Source organism: Podarcis vaucheri (assembly GCF_965113315.1).
Source record: "Podarcis vaucheri genome assembly, chromosome: 11".
Taxonomy (NCBI): domain Eukaryota; kingdom Metazoa; phylum Chordata; class Lepidosauria; order Squamata; family Lacertidae; genus Podarcis; species Podarcis vaucheri.
The window spans coordinates 51129891-51148297 of record NC_138749.1 but is presented as its reverse complement, the minus strand read 5'-3'; the positions used below and the strand labels follow the sequence as shown (position 1 = coordinate 51148297).

At 40.1% G+C, this 18407-nt stretch overlaps 1 protein-coding gene across 2 annotated transcripts in view; it reads left to right on the top strand.

Annotated features, from left to right (window-relative positions):
• Nucleotides 1-18407, top strand: part of FBN2 (fibrillin 2) — a 140752-nt gene that overhangs the window by 99380 nt on the left and 22965 nt on the right. For both annotated transcript variants that reach the window (XM_082191530.1, XM_082191531.1), the window contains 15 exons: nt 2133-2255; nt 2630-2755; nt 3825-3947; nt 4439-4561; nt 5588-5749; nt 7305-7373; nt 8613-8738; nt 10076-10201; nt 11782-11934; nt 13322-13390; nt 13741-13866; nt 15517-15642; nt 15987-16112; nt 16395-16511; nt 17875-18003. In XM_082191530.1, the coding sequence (XP_082047656.1) occupies nt 2133-2255; nt 2630-2755; nt 3825-3947; nt 4439-4561; nt 5588-5749; nt 7305-7373; nt 8613-8738; nt 10076-10201; nt 11782-11934; nt 13322-13390; nt 13741-13866; nt 15517-15642; nt 15987-16112; nt 16395-16511; nt 17875-18003 (1824 nt within the window). The remainder of the gene's footprint in view (nt 1-2132; nt 2256-2629; nt 2756-3824; nt 3948-4438; nt 4562-5587; nt 5750-7304; nt 7374-8612; nt 8739-10075; nt 10202-11781; nt 11935-13321; nt 13391-13740; nt 13867-15516; nt 15643-15986; nt 16113-16394; nt 16512-17874; nt 18004-18407) is intronic.

Genomic DNA, 18407 nt, shown 5'->3' with positions numbered 1-18407 from the left:
GAAATCCCCAAGTCCTATTAGTCCTTTTGGGACTTGTCAGCATCTCAGTACCACTTGGGAATCTACCAGCTATAAGACTCAATAACCACATTCCATATATTCCAACTGAAATTCCTCACTGATCTCCCCTGGAAACTGTTCATCATCCAAGGTTGAAAGCAAGCAGTGTTCTAGCAGGAGATAGGTTGCCCCATTGCCATTATGCTGTAATTGTCTGTCTCATGTGGTTAGTGCCTCAGTGGAAACAAGACCACACTGATCTATAGTGTGAGAAAGACAATATGAATAGGATATGTGCTGGAGTATTCCATGGGCATAAAAGACAACTTCGTGGTCCCAACAAAATCCAAATTTGTAGAGAAACTCCTGAAGCAAAATCTCCCCCTAATCCCCTACCTCAGGAATATTTTGGTGATTTTCATAGAAAGTGTCCCTTAATCAACTTAATCCACACCTTGCCCCTGCTTCTTAACTGGATAGGAGGGGCACTTTTGAAGTATAGTGGTACCTCTAGTTACGAACTTAAGTCATTCCGGAGGTCCGTTCTTATCCTGAAACTGTTCTTAACTAGAGGCGTGCTTTCGCTAATGGGGCCTCTTGCTGCTGCTGCATTGCCGGCACACGATTTCTGTTCTCATCCTGGGGCAAAGTTCTCAACTCAAGATAACTCTTCTAGGTTAGCGGAGTTTGTAACCTGAAGCGCTTGTTACCCGAGGCGTTTGTAACTCGAGGTACCACTGTATTGAGAATACTACCTTCTTCCCTAAGAGAGAGAAATTTCTGATAAGAAATTTCCCTTCTTTCTAGAATGCCTGTCTATTATAATTCCATGTTTATTAACATTTTTCTTTGTGAAGTCTACAAGGAAAGTAAAACCATTTTCTTTTCATGATTTCTTACTGTTTACAGGAGATTGATAACATTGTTAGAGATGGCCTTTGATGGCAATTGTTAAATCCAATCACTTATAGAGCAGAATATTAGTTAAATATTTACCCAGTGCTAATGAGTTGATGTTTAAAATGTAAAGATTATAAATGAAATGGAAGAAACAAAATAATTTTATGGTTTCATGTCATTGAAAGGTTATGAGAAAGCAAGTTTGAAGTTATCGCTTTGGGCAAATTTAAGCTAAACTTGCAGCTTGCAGTCAGAGTTAATTAGTTCAAAACAATATATTTGAGATTAATTCCTACCCTCCCTCCCACTGGTTCTTGGCACTCTTTGCCCCTTAACAATTGCCAAGTCACAATGTTGCAGTGATAACTGAAGCCAAATCTGGCTGAAATATCCTAGCAAGGTCTAGATTTAGACCTAGTAACCCTATGCCCCCTTGGCTCCCTTGTCCACAGCCCTCCAAACTCCTCTACCCATAATGGATCCTGGAGGTTATGTGCTCTGCTGCCCTCATCTATACTGCCCTTCTCATGTGACCTGTTGAGCCTCCTTCATCATCTCCTGTGTACTATGCCTGCCAGCCTCCCCACTCCTGTAGGAGTGCTGAACTTGTCCACTTTCTTTCTCTTGGTAAGCACCAGCATACATGCATCAATGTGGTGTTTGGAAGGAGAAGAGTCCCTTTCATTTATGGTTGAAAAAATAGTTCTGCCTTAGGCAGCCATCTAGAATCATACAGCAATAAAGTCATGCCTTGGATTAATGAATTGGCATATATATATATATATATATTCTTATTATGGTAACCATTATAACAGAGGCATGCAATATAAATGAAAAAGTGTTTAAACAAAATTGGTAAAGTATTTAAAATGTTCCACTAATGCTGAACATAGCAATAGGCAGATCAGTTTCTGAAGCTACCTTCATTTTGAGTCAGACATTGATCCATTTCAGCCCTAAATTGTTTATTTTGTCTGGCAGTGGCTCTCTGGCAGAAGTCTTTTCCATCACATACTACCTGATACGTTTAGCAGGAGATGGCTGGGTTTGGACCCGGGGACTTTTGCATGCAGAGCACCAGCTCCTTCACTGAGCTGTGACCCACGATGGCTGAGAGCCAGTTCTGACGCTCTTTGAACCAATTGTCCAAGCAGGCTACTCCTGTGGAAATCCCTGTTTCTGTGAACATGTGCATCCTTTTCCTAGTTTCTTTGTGTGTGTTTTTCTGGCAGATCTTGATGAATGTTCTAACGGAACACACCAGTGTAGTGTAAATGCGCAGTGTGTGAATGCTCCTGGATCCTATCGCTGTACCTGTGCAGAAGGATTTACTGGAGATGGGTTCACTTGTTCTGGTAAGAGATATTTAAGAGAGTTTAAGGAAATCATTTTATCTGCTTGTTTCCTTTAGAAGCAGAATTCAGAGCTCCAGCAACACTGAGAACAGGTCCCCCCCCCCCCCGTGCTTAGTTTTCTGCATACCTGTAGCTTTTACACCCAAGGCATTTACAGCCAAGCTACTCTATCATGGATAAAGCTAGCATTTCCACTAATGGGCTTTAAATATCAAACAGAAATATCACTGCTCATTTTCAACTAAGGTGGAAGCACCAGTTTTGCTTTATGTCAAGTAATACTTAACAAAATTATCTAGATATGTTTATAATGGACATTTGCTGACCAAATCCCTTTTGCTACATTGAGCATCAAACTTAATTATATTCAACAGATATTGATGAATGTGCAGAAAATATTAATCTATGTGAAAATGGACAATGCCTGAATATTCCTGGTGGATATCGTTGTGAGTGTGAGATGGGTTTCACTCCAGCTTCAGACAGCAGATCTTGCCAAGGTAACGCACCACTATTCCATTTGCGTTTTCAGGGTTTGGATTGTATGCCAGGAGGGAAACCACAAGAAGCGTTGAAAAGAACATTCAAGCACAAGCTTTGCATAGAAAATACATTTTTCTAATCAAGAATCACTATGCTGTGCCAGCTCTGATAAAAGCTGCCTTAATTTTTAAAGACTTTGCATGGCCTTTGACCAAAAACCTTGCAGCTAAATTTGGACTCATCTTCCTTGTATCAGTTACTAAAAGACATGTAGAAAAGTATTGCATTCAAACAAATGTTTCTGATTGTAGAATGTGATGAGGGTACGCAACTGCATGCTTCTTCGCTCCCAATAAAACCACATTGTACCTCACACAAGCACAGATTACATTTTTCAAATGCACATTTGCATTCGATGACAAATTATTCAGAATATGTACAATATTCATGTGTGGGTAACTAATTTTTATATATATATATAAAATCTGTCCTGGAGTGTCAACACAAGGGGGCTTGTGAAGAAGGCGCAGCAGAGACTGTACTTTTTGAGAATACTAAGGAAAAACCATCTTCCGCAGAAACTGCTGCTTGCCTTCTATCACTGTGCCATTGAGAGTGTGCTCACTTATGGCTTATGTGTGTGGTACGGAAGCTGTACTACCCAGGACAGGATGGGGTTGTGCAGGGTTGTTAAGGCAGCAGAGAGCATTGTTGGCTGCCCATTCTCCACCTTAGAGCAGATTTATGCCACAAGGTGCCATAGGAAGGCACTGGACATAGTAAAAGATCCATCGCATCCTGGTCACTGTCTCTTTGAGCTCTTGCCGTCAGGACGGAGATACAGGTCGATGAAGACAAGAACGAGCCGTCTTAAGAACAGCTTCTTCTCCAGAGCGATCTCGGCCCTGAATGGGAAGGCCGGACTTTGAAAGTCATCTAATCTCCCTTGCTGTATTATACTGTATTGTTTAATTAGTGTTTTTATGGAGCAGTCAAGTATTGTTGTCCCCGAAGGGGGCAATGACAATAAAGATATTATTATTATTATTATTATTATTATTATTATTATTATTATTATCCTTTCAGATATTGATGAATGTGCCTTCCAGAATATCTGTGTGTTTGGTACTTGCAATAACTTGCCGGGAATGTTTCACTGCATTTGTGATGATGGCTATGAGCTGGATAGAACTGGAGGAAATTGTACAGGTAAACATATCACACTTGAAGAATGTAGTAGTAGAAGAATGAGATTTTGTTAAATAAATGTTTACATTTTTGGCTTTCTTTAATGGCAGCCAGAATGTTGGTGGCTGTGAACTGGAAGTGTAAAAACGTATTCATTGGTTTAGGAGAATTTCAGAAATATCCCTTTGTGGTTAAACGGATACATATTTGGAAGTACAGATAAATCAAAAATTGATGGAGAAGTTTGATGAAAACTGGCATTTATTCATTCATTCATTCATTATGAAATGAGAATGCAAAAATTTTAGCCTCTTTTCTTGAATTAAAATAGTGACGATGATGATGATGATGATGATTAATATACTGCCCTATACCCGGGGTCTCAGGGCGGTTCACAGAATAAAATCAAGATATAAAACCACAAAATACATAATAAAAATGAAAACAACAACCCAATAGTCCCCTCAGTAGCTAAACATAAATTTTTAATTTTCTTCTTCTTGCTGCCTTAGACATTGATGAGTGTGCAGATCCTATCAACTGTGTTAATGGATTCTGTGTGAACACGCCTGGAAGATATGAGTGCAACTGTCCTCCAGATTTCCAGCTGAACCCAACAGGAGTTGGTTGTGTTGGTAAGAATATTAAATAAATAAGCAGAAAGGTTAAAAGATTCCATATGAAACGAGATTGATTCATTACTTAAATACAGTGGAACAAATACTGGAGAAATGTACATCCCACTCATATCACATGAACTGTGCAAAAAGCAAACAGAAAAACAACAGGATAGATGCTGATTTCAAAATCCCAAATGTAAATGGATTCATGATGAATTAATAAATTTATGACAAATATAATATGATTTTTTGTTTCTTTACCATGTCCCATTAAAGTCAGTAAGGTTTTATTTCTACATACAATCTTCAGCAGACTCTTATTATCTGTACGCCAAGAACTGCCTCACTATATTGGATATATGTAATCAAAAATTAATAAAAAATATTTACAAAAAAAGAACTGCCTCAATGAAAGACAAGATATTGGGTAGTGTGGCAAGGCACCTAATTATCCCCTATTGATTATATGATGCAAAGATCATTCTCATGCTAGTCTGACTGGCCAACATCTTTGAATCAGGGAAGGACATTTCTTCCTGGTCCAACTGGCAATGTCCCTTGCAAAAATGGCAATTGCTTTCCCCTGAGACTTGCGGTTTTGCTCATTTATCTGAGTCCTTTGTGCTTACTTGCTCTCTAAACACCTATTTCCCATGTACTTTTCTCTCATCGTGGCAAACTAGGAATTAGATTCTATCAGGTGATCTTTGAGGAACTGGGTCTGAGTGTTCCTTCCTTCTGGTGAGATGAGGAGAGCTGAGCTAAAAGACATTTTGGACCTCTTCCAAGACTTACTCTGTTATTTTGTGATCTTGTTACGCTGACAAACCCTTGGCAGCCGGTTATGACTTGCTTTACCCATTTCCCCCTTAGATCATTTAATAACTTTTCTGGTGTTGCAGCTTCACATTTAGGTCAAAGCTGAGAAAAATTACTTAAGTTAATGTAAGATTATGAGGTTTACTACTGAAAGCATTCATGATGGATGTTTCACATGACTGTGGCTGGTGGGCACAACTGTTTTCCATTCATTCTCCACAGATAATCGAGTTGGCAACTGTTACCTGAAATATGGACCAAGAGGGGATGGAAGTCTATCCTGCAACACGGAAATTGGTGTTGGAGTCAGTCGCTCCTCTTGCTGCTGCTCTCTCGGAAAGGCCTGGGGAAATCCCTGCGAGACCTGCCCGCCTGTAAATAGCAGTAAGGAAATGACTCTCTTAGATGCAAGGACAAAAAGAACAACTACTAATAGTATATCATAAGGAGTGAAAACCATTTCATGTGGTTGTGTTTTATACATGACCAGGCGGCGACAGCCCCAGCCCCTATGGATCATAAGGAAGGAATAAAAACTCTGACGTTATATGGAATTAAAACTAGGCCACAACTTTATTAAACTTCCGAATGTAGGAAGACCTTGGCTTAGCCCTTGGACGTGTATCCCTCCCAGGCCCCCAGCCGGGGGGAACTGGGTCTCATCAGGGTAAATGGGATATGGGGGTGGTCTGCGAGACGTAAATGTAGCAGGCAGCCCAGCCCATATCCCTGCATGCAGGGTAGTTCACTGATGACCTTTCAGTGTATGGCCAGTTACACCCATTATATAACCCCTTTAAGAGGGGGACCCTTGAATCACCGTCACAGGGGGGTGAGTCACCAATTCATGTCCCCCCCCCCAATATAGGGAAGAAAAGACTAAAGGATTCCACCCAAGGCCATAACTGCCAAAGTTGTGACAAATTGCTACGGGGAAGTCAAAACCTGCCAATGCAGAAAAATTTCTTCCCGGTCCTTCAACAGCAACCAGTCAAAGACCACCCGCTCAACAGGAAGAAGAAGTTAACCTGCACACAAGAAACATGAAAGAAAGGGAGGGTGAATCTCCAGAGCCGACTGCCTGGCTATTGTCGGCTCCACACCCTATTTATAAATGGGGCTGGTCCCACCTCCCAGAAAGAAACTTGATTGCTGAGGCTGGGCGTGAACCTTCACAAATTAACACTGAGAGGCCAGCAAGCCCCTCTTTGCCAGTAAGCTCCATGGGAACTGTAGCACCATGCGCGATCCTGCAAAGGGCACCCACAATGTAAAGTGTGAGTGCTCATTAAATAGAAAAGCATGCCTAGGTTCTCAGATGTGATTCATAAGCCTTGAGTGCAGGAATCAAGGATTCCAGCTTTGCTTGTGACAACACATGATGGCCTTAACCTAAGTACCTTGTTAACCTAAGTATCCTTTTTCCTGTATGTAAAATTGAAAGCATGTTTAGGGACACTAATATAAAGTGTTTTGCCATGTACTTAGTGGGAGTTTAGAACAACTGCTGTTCCAAAGAATCTGCAAAAGACACCAAAGACTTATTAGTAATTATAATCTTCCTTCAAACGTATTCACCTCAGATACATGCTATGGACACATTGAAAATATTTGTTTTCCGTATTGTGTAGGACAGCTTTGGTGGGAAAACAGGTGCATGGACATAAAATATGTATGGATTGTAAGAGTCCGAAAGGACACTACACTGAATGGGGTCCCTATGTGCTGCTTTCCAGACAGAGTTATTATAAATCTGTGTGATTTGTTGTGGGGTCAAGAATAGGGGCCTTGACAGTCAAAACACAGTTCATATTAAGATGATAAATTTCATGAGCTGTGAACAGGACTATGCAAAAGAAAAACAACAACTGAAGCCATCTGTGTATTAATCTTCCCACAGCCTTTTCTTTAATTCTTGCTTGTGTTCTTTTCTCTGTAGGTGAATATAATACTCTCTGTCCAGGGGGTGAAGGTTTCAGACCAAATCCTATCACTATTATTCTAGAAGGTAAGTCCTTCCTTCCTTCATTTCCTTTTTACAACAAATTTTTATTGGTTTTTAAACAAATACAAAAACAAGAACCATTAAACCCTTTTGTTTAATGTCTCACTGTGTTAATTACATTGGAAGCTGCCGGGCAACCCAGGCAGTTGGGTGGGGTGATAATAAAAAAAATAAAATAATAATAATAATCCAGAAGTATATATAATGGTGTTTGTTGTATCCATTGACTTTAGACATAAACTTACACATTCAGTGTCCAAACATGTCACTAAACATGACCTCTCCGCTGAGAAGGCTGAGTGAGTGAGGGTCTTGATTTCGGTCATTAACATAGTTAAAGAAGTTAATTCTTTTAAAATAACTACTATAGCTTTTTATGACTTAAACAAGAGTCAAGTTCTGTAAAATGTCTATAATGGGGAGGTAGTGAAATCTGTTAGTTCCATAGAAGTAACTAAATGTATGTATTTTGTCAGCTTTGTTTTAAAGTGCTGGCCATTTCAAACATAGATACTTCTTAATGGCAGCAATCCAGATCCTCACATTCACCTGAGTTTTTCCATCTGTTAAGAGCTTCCCAGCAATCTGCAAATTGCTTTATAAACTTTGAGTTCCTAAATTGTTTTGGATTTTGGCAGCTTTACTGCTAAAGGGAAAATGTAATGTGTAGTGTTCCTTTATCAGCTGCCTTAATCTTATTCATTTGGCTCATTCTGAGTCTGTTAGTTGTGTCTACTATCACCCTATCAAAAAATTAATTGGAAGCATGACTCAGACTGTTTTACAGCTGATCTTTTAAGCTTTCAGCATCCATGCAATGTACCAAAAAGAGCATATGTTCCTAGGTGATAAAATATGATGCAACCTGGTCATGGTTGAGTACAGTATTTGAAGACCCCTTGACTTTTGGAGAAGACTTTAATTTCTATTGCGATCCTTCATACTGCAATTGTTGTTGTTTAGTCGTTTAGTCGTGTCCGACTCTTCGTGACCCCATGGACCAGAGCACGCCAGGCACTTCTGTCTTCCACTGCCTCCCGCAGTTTGGTCAAGTCGTACTGCAATTAGTGGGAGTTAAATGTACTTTGGCTGGTTCATACTTTTATCAGATCTTTTTCATAAAAAGCCGAGCAGGTTTATAAACAAAAACCGGCAAAAGTCATTCTCTGCTAGCCATCTATGCAAGTAGTCTGCTACAGTCTTTCATAAGCCAAAAAAATATGCCTTTCTCTCTTAACACAGACATTGATGAATGCCAAGAGCTGCCTGGCCTCTGCCAAGGTGGAAACTGCATCAATACATTTGGCAGCTTCCAGTGTGAATGTCCCCATGGGTACTACCTCAGTGAAGAAACTCGTATCTGTGAAGGTAACAATTCTTATCTTTTCTCATAGTGCAGCACCCATTTCTTCTCAAACAATATTCTTCCCTGCAGACGTTTCTCCCCCGCACCCGAAAGCATGCAGATAAAATGCAGATACTAGATCTAAAGTTGTAGATTTTTAGGATTTGAAACTTACATTTACACATTCAGTTATCAAGTTATCAGTTATTATTTTATATCCATTATATTAAGACAATCTCCCAGGGTAATCATGAAGAATATGCACACTACTTTCTAATTGATACTACTTAGGGTCAAACTTGATGTGATGATACAGGCCATTTTGATTTCTCTTTTCTTTTTAAACTAATGACTTTAGTGGGTTAGGACTATAACTTGAATCCCACATACTTCCTCAAGATATTGTGTGCCCCTGCACCTGCTTTTTGCTGGAAGTAACATCTTCATAGACGAATTACAGCTTCAGATGTTACTTGTTGTAACAAAATTTTTCATAGTCGAGTAACAGCTTCAGGTGGGTGATTTTTTCAGTGAGAACAAAGTACAGTGGTCCCTTGGTTCCTGAATGGCTTAGTTGTCGAACAAATTGGCTCCTGAATGCCGCAAACCCAGAAGTAAGTGTTCCGGTTTGTGAACGTTTTTCGGATGCCGAACATCTTCTGATTGAGTGCAGGAAGCTCCTGCAGCCAATTGGAAACCACGGCTTTGTTTTCAAATGGTTTTGGTAGTCAAACTGACTCCCAGAACGGATTAAGTTCGAGAACCAAGGCACCACTGTACAAGGGGTGGGTGAACTCCTACCACAGAGTTCCATACTACTTCAGAAGAGGAGGAAAATCCCAAACACCGGGATTCAAAGATGGTGGATTCATTGTTTAACTCTTACCTAGCCTCTTTGTCCACAAATGAGAAATACTTGTTTGGCAATTCAGTTTGGCCTTGTACCTTGCAAGACGAAATTAATTCGTTCCGCGAGTTTTTTCGTCTAGCAAATTTTTCGTCTTGTGAAGCACGGTGTCGGAAAAGTTTTGGAAAAGCTTCAAAAATACCAAAGTCTTCAAAAACCTCAAAAAAGGCTACCACACCGCGTTCTATGAGTTGCTCCTCGAAGTCAAGTCGCAACTGTATTAACGGTGTTAAGAAAAAGGAAACAAACTTGCCAGACGTTTACGTCTTGCGAAGCAAGCCCATAGGGAAATTCGTCTTGCGAAGCAGCTCAAAAACCGCAAAACCCTTTCGTCTAGTGAGTTTTTCGTCTTGCAAGGCATTCGTCTTGCGGGGCACCACTGTATGTTGTTATTTATTGAGCACTTGTTTGTTGTACCTTAATTGTTTATTGAGGCTCCCTGCTCTCCCACAGATATTGATGAGTGTGTTGCACATCCTGGCGTCTGCGGTCCTGGGACATGCTACAACACCTTGGGGAACTACACATGCATTTGCCCTCCAGAATACATGCAGGTGAATGGAGGCCACAACTGTATGGGTATGTTACCTTTTATATTTCCACTTCCTACCATGATATTGAGAAGAGTTTGAAGACCAGATGAGTTCCTCAAATTTAGGCCCAGTTTACACTTAACAGCTGTTCCTATGCAGCTTCCTCAGTAGCACATAGGATCTAGAATCCAGGCTCACAGCTGGACAGCATTCACGTGAGGCCTCCATTGGTGTTGGAATGGCTTGGAGGAATATCTGGATTGGTCAAATAATAATAATAATAATAATAATAATAATAATAATTTATTATTTATACCCCGCCTATCTGGCTGGGCCTCCCCAGCCACTCTGGGCGGCTTCCATAGAAACCAAAAATACAGTAAAATATCACGTGTTAAAAACTTCCCTGAACAGGGCTGCCTTAAGATGTCTTCTGAATGTCAGGTAGTTGTTTATCGCTTTGACATCTGCTGGAAGGGCGTTCCACAGGGCGGGTGCCACTACCGAGAAGGCCCTCTGCCTGGTTCCCTGTAGCTTTGCTTCTCGCAATGAGGGAACCGCCAGAAGGCCCTCGGCGCTGGACCTCAGCGTCTGGGCAGAATGATGGGCATGGAGATGCTCCTTCAGGTATACTGGACCGAGGCCGTTTAGGGCTTTAAAGGTCAGCACCAACACTTTGAATTGTGCTCGGAAACGTACTGGTTAAAAGTCAGTTAAACTAATATTTCTGGAAATGTGCATGGTTATTGAAATAGCTTAAGTCATAGCTTGAGGCTGCATTCCTACATCTGGCCAGAAGATGGCTGTGGAGTCTCTGAATGTGTTTAGGTGTCAGTTTAGTAGTGGAGAGGAGGTCAGAAAGTAGGACAGCAGCTATGCCTCTGGTAAAGACTCTGGTCCACCAGTAGAAAGTTCTGTGGGTACAGATGTATCCCCAGTGGGGTTCTGGTGGTGGGTGGGTGCCTTGCAGAGCTTGGGATCCGCAGGATCTAAACCCATGACATGTGCTCAAAAAAGGCCAATAGCTATCCTGATTCTAGAGCTTGCATAGTTAATTTCATTGATTTCAATGGGAGATAAATAGGGAGAAAGACAAGGGGGTGAAAAAGGCCTCCCCACATATCCTGCCCTAGATATATCAAGCTGTCAGGTCAAGGGAAGTGCTGGTAGGTCTGCCACAGATTCTCCCCACCCCCCAATTCCATAGAACAGCTGTGTAAGTTACTTTTATTGTGTACTAAATATGCTTTCTGGATCTTATAACTCAATCCTGATTATGTCTACTTCAATTAAGCATGCTTATAATGGCTGCTCACCCAGTTCCAGGGTGGAGGTGGTTGCAGCCAGTCGCAGCCACCTCTCAACTCCCAGGGGGTTGAAAATGCTTCCTCATGGCAACCAGCTAAAAATGAACCAATTCCCCCATCGTGGTTGGGAAGATCTAGCATCTGCCCCAGTCTTCCTGAATAAAACACAGAGAATAGATCCAGCTGGAGTTATTCTGTGTTCCGAAACAGGAAAGTCAGCTGAAACAGGTAGATTTATAGGAAAAAAGAAAGCCAGTTCTCAGGATCCAATTGTTATATGTTTAATACTTTTAAAAGCATGAAATTTCTACATGTACAGATATGAGAAAGAGCTTTTGCTATAGAAGCTACAATGGAACGTCTTGCGACAATGAACTCCCTTTCAACGTGACCAAGAGGATGTGTTGCTGCACCTATAATGTTGGGAAAGCCTGGAACAAACCTTGTGAACCATGTCCAACTCCAGGAACAGGTAAAAACTAGACTTAACAGGGGATGTTGTAAAGACTCTTGAGCCCAAATTAATATTAAGATATATGCAGATATATATCTGTCCCTTTCTGGACAGATTCCTAGAGAGCCAATACAGTAATATATTATTCAGTTATTTCCTTGGCAGTCAATTTAAGCAAACGCAATGTTCAGGAGCTGTTATACCTCCCAACAACCTCGTGAATAAATGTAGGTATCAGGGATATAAAAAAATATTAGTTTCATTTGTTTGAGTTTCCTGGCTTTTTTCCAGTTAGTTGAAAGTGCATGTGATAAACAGTTACCTGTATACTGTATTTTTCGCTCTATAGGATGCACTTTTTCCCCTTCAAAAATGAAGGGGAAATGTGTGTGCGTCCTATGGAGCGAAGACGCCATAGCCCCGCGACCCTCTCCCGGCTGGAGAGGTGACGCGCGGCTATGGCAGGAGCCTCTCCGCTGTGCCTTTCCGCTGCTCCCTGACCTGCTCTTTGGGGCTGGTGGTGGGCTTCCCCCCGCCAGCCCCAAAGAGCAGGTCAAAAGTAACCTGAAACCTGGAGAGCGAGAGGGGTCAGTGCACACCGACCCCTCTCACTCTCCAGGCTTCCAAGGTAGCCGCCTGAACGCACCTTAAACGGCACCTTGTTTTAGAGCGGGAAAACAAGAGGGGGAAAGTTCTCCCCCTCTCTGTGCAGTGCCTCCTGCCGCTTCACTGAAGGGGTGCTGGGCAGAGAGGGGGAGTTTTTTTTCTTCTTGTTCTCCCCCCTCTAAAACAAAGTGCGTCCCATTGTCTGGTGTGTCCTATGGTGCGAAAAATACGGTATGTCTTTCAGCGTTTTCTTAAAAGAAGTTTTCTTAAAAGAGAACACCGGAAGAAAGATACAGGCAACTGTTTATCACATAGGATAAAACTTACAAAAACCCAATAACTGAGATATATTCTTCTATCTCCTTGCTAACAATAGAGCATAAAGGAAAACAAAGCAGTGCAGTATTCCTTTGATCAGTATGGAAAGAGGAAGTAAGAACTGAGAAGAACATTTTTCCTTCCCCAGAAGTATTCTAAGCCAATGTCCTTCCTGTCACTAATCAAGATGGGAAGAGAGAAGAGCTCAAAGTCCATTATTTGTACATCAAAATTACTAATCCTATATAATTCCACATTGGGGGTTTTCCTTGTCAGTGCTGTCTTTCAGTTTCTAAATTCTGTCAACGTTAAAGCTAATACTTGGATTAAATAACGTATTTGTTTATGGCTGCATTGTGTGGGGGGGGGGGATCCTCTTATTCAATAAAATGGATTTCTGTTTTTTGTAAGTGGATTGTTTGTCCAAGAATTATTTTTATATCTAGCCTCCTTGATTCCACCCCACTTTTTTCCTTTTAAGTTGAATTCAAGTCAATATGTGGAAATATTCCTGGCTTCACATTCGACATCCACACAGGCAAAGCTGTTGGTGAGTTTTTAAAGCTATGTTCAGATTAATGAATGCAGCATGAATCTGAAAACTAGAGGGGTTTTCCCCCCTACCTCCTTTTTATTTATTTATAAGATGTGTGGGAAACTAACATGACAGGGAAGAAGTTTCAGCTTTTTATGTATAAAGTTCCCCTATATGGATTTTTACTTTATACAAAAAGCATGGATTAAAATTAAAATTGAATTGCTATATTCAATTTGCTGTATTATATTTCTAGGTAAATTTTATTACCACTTTATTTTCCTTATTTCATGCATAAAGAAACTGTGAGAAAAAGCAGGGCTTGCCATTGCATTTGACTAATAAATATTGAATTTTTTTTTTAGATATTGATGAATGTAAAGAGATCCCAGGGATTTGTGCAAATGGTGTTTGCATTAACCAGATTGGCAGCTTCCGCTGCGAATGCCCAACAGGATTCAGCTACAATGACCTGCTCTTGGTCTGTGAAGGTGATGTAAATCGTATTGTCTATGGTTTATCCTTATGGCAAGATCCTTTTCAGCAATAGTCCCCTACTTTACTGCAGCTCATAAGTGGGGGGGGTGGGGGGGGAGGAAAACGCCTAGAAATCACACCTGCCTCCAGGTCAGGCTCATGATCAAAGAGGAACTGATTGTACTGACTGAGTCCTACACAATGGCCTAACCTGGCTGTGTGGACCAGCAGGGAGGAAGTGCAAGCTAACATACCATGCACATGTCTACTATGCAACTATCTGTGATCTGCTCCAGTAAATTAGAGTCATGTGGATATATCTTCAAAATAGAGCAGCATTTATTTTTAATAATAATAAGAATAATAGTAATTATTATTATTTATATCCCACCCTCCCCAGCCAAAGCCAGGCTCAGAGCGGCTAACAACAGTAAAAGTAGCAGTTTACATAAAATCACAGTCAATTAATTGAAATACATTCTAAAATCAATTCATTCTAAAATCAATTCAAAATCAAATTAATGGCAACCATTGGGTTAGAGTTCTATGAGGATTACGGAAGGAGGGGGTCAGACTGTGCCTTGGCCAGAGGTCTGGTAGAACAGCTCCATCTTGCAGGCCCTGTGGAAAGATGTCAAGTCCCGCAGGGCCCTAGTCTCTTGTGACAGAGTGTTCCACCAGATCAGGGCCATGGCCAAAAAAGCCCTGGCTCTGGTTGAGGCCAGCCTAACCTCCCTGTAGCCTGGGACCTCCAAGATGTTTTTTTTTTTTTTTTGAGGACCGTAACGTCCTCTGTGGGACATACCAGGAGAGGCGGTCCCATAGGTACGAGGGTCCTAGGCCGTATAGGGCTTTAAAAGTTAAAACCAGCACCTTAAACCTGATCCTGTACTCCACCGGGAGCCAGTGCAGCTGGTATTAGAAAATTATAGAAAAATAGTGACTAATGAAAAAGTGTAGAAGACGCTTGTCTTTGAAAAAATAAAGCTGCGCATCAGTTGATTCCTGACCTAGGTTTTGAAACTCTTATCAGTAATTCCATGAAGTGTTTGAACATGATCATTAGTTGCCCTTTCTTCCATGAATATAAGTATTTCTCTTTACATCAATGTATTGTCTGGTCTCACAGGATTGTATTTATCTTCCTGGCAGATTTTGTAGAGAAAGGGAAGCAGGAACATTATTCAAAGCATTTGATCTGTGTGTACAATGTACCACATTCCCACTGTTTGTTCCAGAAGAATTTGTTAAATGCTCTGATGAAAAATGTTCTGGAGTGGTATGGTTGTGGGATACAGAGTGTGCTTGGGTTCCTCCTACTTTTTAGTTTCTGTCAGTCATCTTCTACCTGTTTGGCAGGAATCCCATCTTTCCTCTTCCTTAGAGGATATTAAACAAAGGCATCTTCAATAATGTACTGGTCACTACTTCAGAGGGATGAACACAAAAATAAGGTATCTAAGCACATTGAAGTTCCACTGATTTCAGTTGGTATGTTAAGATTGTGTTGAAAATTCTCTAATTGAAGTAAGTGGGATTTGAAAGTGCTTTAACATTAGCTGAATCATGCCCATTGCAATGTAGAGCACAAAAAATATCTGAATGCTTCAAAGAGATGAAGGACACCTATACTGACATTTGACTAAGAATTATTGATCTTGCAGATATTGATGAATGCAGCAACGGTGACAATCTCTGTCAACGAAATGCAGATTGTATTAACAGCCCTGGTAGTTACCGCTGCGAATGTGCTGCAGGTTTCAAACTTTCACCCAATGGTGCCTGTGTTGGTAAGAAATAACTTGTATTCACTATTTTGCTTAAGTCTTCTTTTATATGGATATTCCCTCTAGAATATTGGCAGTTTTCCCGTTCTGAATTTGCATTATTATTATTTTTGCACACTTACAATTATGTTGCTTCCCTGACTTTCGTGTCATGTCTAGCAGTATCTGACTTGAACATGAACAGACAAATAGTAGGCTTTTTGTGCTATGACTTTCTTTATGAAATGGACATTTTGAGTGCACCTTCAGTAATCATTAGCAGATTGCAAAACGTGAGTAATGAATGAGCAATAACAAAACCACAAATCAATAATGTATACCATGTGTTTTGTGTATTTTTGTTATAGATCGCAATGAATGCCAGGAAATTCCTAATGTATGTAGTCATGGCACATGTGTGGATAAAGAGGGAACCTACCATTGCATCTGTCAAAATGGCTTTAAGGCATCCCATGACCAAACTATGTGTATGGGTATGTTGAGAGAATGTTATCCATGTAAAAACGTGAATTAGAAAATCTAGAACAGCTTAATTAATTGACATTTTGGTGAGCGATGGTTGGGTTGATACTGTTACATTTATTTCAGATGAATATAAGTTATGTGTTGTCAGATAAATGCGGTGATTGCATTTATTATATCATTGCGAAAGTTTGAAATATAAAAAGGGGAGGGGGAAATAAGCCAGTGTTTAAGGTTTCCTAAGATGATTCTACAAATAATAATTCCTTTGTGTTAATGCCTTCACTCTGCAGATGTTGACGAATGTGAAAGACATCCTTGTGGAAATGGAACGTGTAAAAACACGGTTGGCTCATATAATTGTCTATGTTATCCAGGATTTGAGCTTACACATAATAATGACTGTATGGGTAAGAGAATCAAAAGACTATTACACTTTTTCATTTAGGAAGAGGGATGGTGCAAGCAGTTCAAATAAAAACATGAACAAATCTATTTAAGGTCTGTACTCTGTTGTGGAACTAATTTTGAGGAGAAAAATATACTATTTCAGCTTCAGACACCTTTTTTGACCTTTCAAGTAGCTGCAGGAACCACTAACTAGATCAGGACCACAACTTTGGAAAGAGAGAATTGCATATGAGCCAGAAGCCATCTTTTCCATTGAAAATGAGGGTTTCAGAATGGTCAGCAGGGGTTGAACTTTGAGAATTTGGGAGAGGGATCATGCAGTTTTCAGTTGTAAGGGAAGGAGATCCCCAGGGAAAGAAGTGACAGCAGTGGCTTTTTCCCTTTCATTCATTCATTTAAAATGTAGTTGCTGCTCCTGCCAGTGGCAGCAGAGTTGCTATTGGTGCCCCTTCCTATCCTCCCTTGGAATGACACTGTGTTGTCATGTAGCATCATCCTAGGGCTATGTTGGTGTGGAATGGCAGTTTCTACTGACTGGGCCACCAACAGCAGCACTATAGCTGTTTGTGGTGGCAGAAAATTAAACTGGGTGGGAAAAGGCTGCTAGTAGGTCATTCCATATCAAGTGATCCAACTTTTTAAACTCATGTCATCCTATTTTCTTTATATTTTGTACACTTGTTGAATGATCAAAACTAAGTTTGAATCTAAAATTTTAATTTTTTATCTCATCCCGTTATGAGGTGTTATGGGAGTTTGAGATTTTAAAAAATTGACAATTTTGGCCTTGCCGGACTACACAATAAACATAAAAGCTCAGCCCAGAACTTAGATAATGTCAAAACTAAAAACACCAGTCTCTTCAGAACGTCGTAGGCTTTAATGTGATATGTCACATGATGGATTTACTTTAAATTTTAAATTTAAGTTTCAAAATTGAAACTCTTTAAAAGTGATTAAAAAATTAATATGATTTTAAAATTCCAAAAAATTGTATTGGTTATTTAATATTTTTAAGAGCTACCTCCAAAATTCCATCTTGGAATCTCAACAGGATCATATTTAAAAAAAAATATTTTGTACATACATGTCTGCCTTATTGAGTTCTATTTAGGATAAATTGGTCTTCTTGGAGTAAAATATAACAGAGTAAACCAGACTTCAAACTGTAATATCAGTTACTTCAGGCAATTCTTTAGAAAGTTTTTCAAATTAAAAGGTACCTGAAAAGCTAGTCAGGCTTTTCTTTTAAAAATGTGTTCCAAAGCAGAGTTGTAGCTTGCAATTATTGCATGATAGAATTAATGCTTTTTGTTGCCCTTGTTTTGTTAACCATTTTGTTGCTTTTTGTTCACCATTTAGATATTGATGAATGCAGTTCCTTCTTTGGGCAGGTGTGCAGAAATGGGAGATGTTTCAATGAAATTGGTTCTTTCAAATGTTTATGTCATGAAGGTTATGAACTTACTCCAGATGGCAAGAACTGTATTGGTATGTATGAAAGCAACAACCTAGTGTAAATGTGCATTGATAGAACAGCAATCCTATTCACACTTATCTGGGATTACATCCCATTGAATACAGTGTGACTTACTTTTGCATAAACATACAATTGTGCTGCTTTTTGAAGTATACGTTTGCACAGTCATGTTACAGTGTCTTTCGGTCACATACATCCTAGTGTCTTTCAATTAAAAAACTAAATAAGTTAAAGAAGCACAACAAAGCACTTCCAGCAGGTATTTATGGATAGCTGCGAACTGCAGCTGAAACACAATCCTATACCAGACAAGTAAGACAGAGGCTCTCCCTCTTCTCAGGAAATCTCTGTTCTTCTTCCAATTTTGGTTGATACATTGGCCTTATGTGGCTCTTGTATGCTAAACCGAACAGCA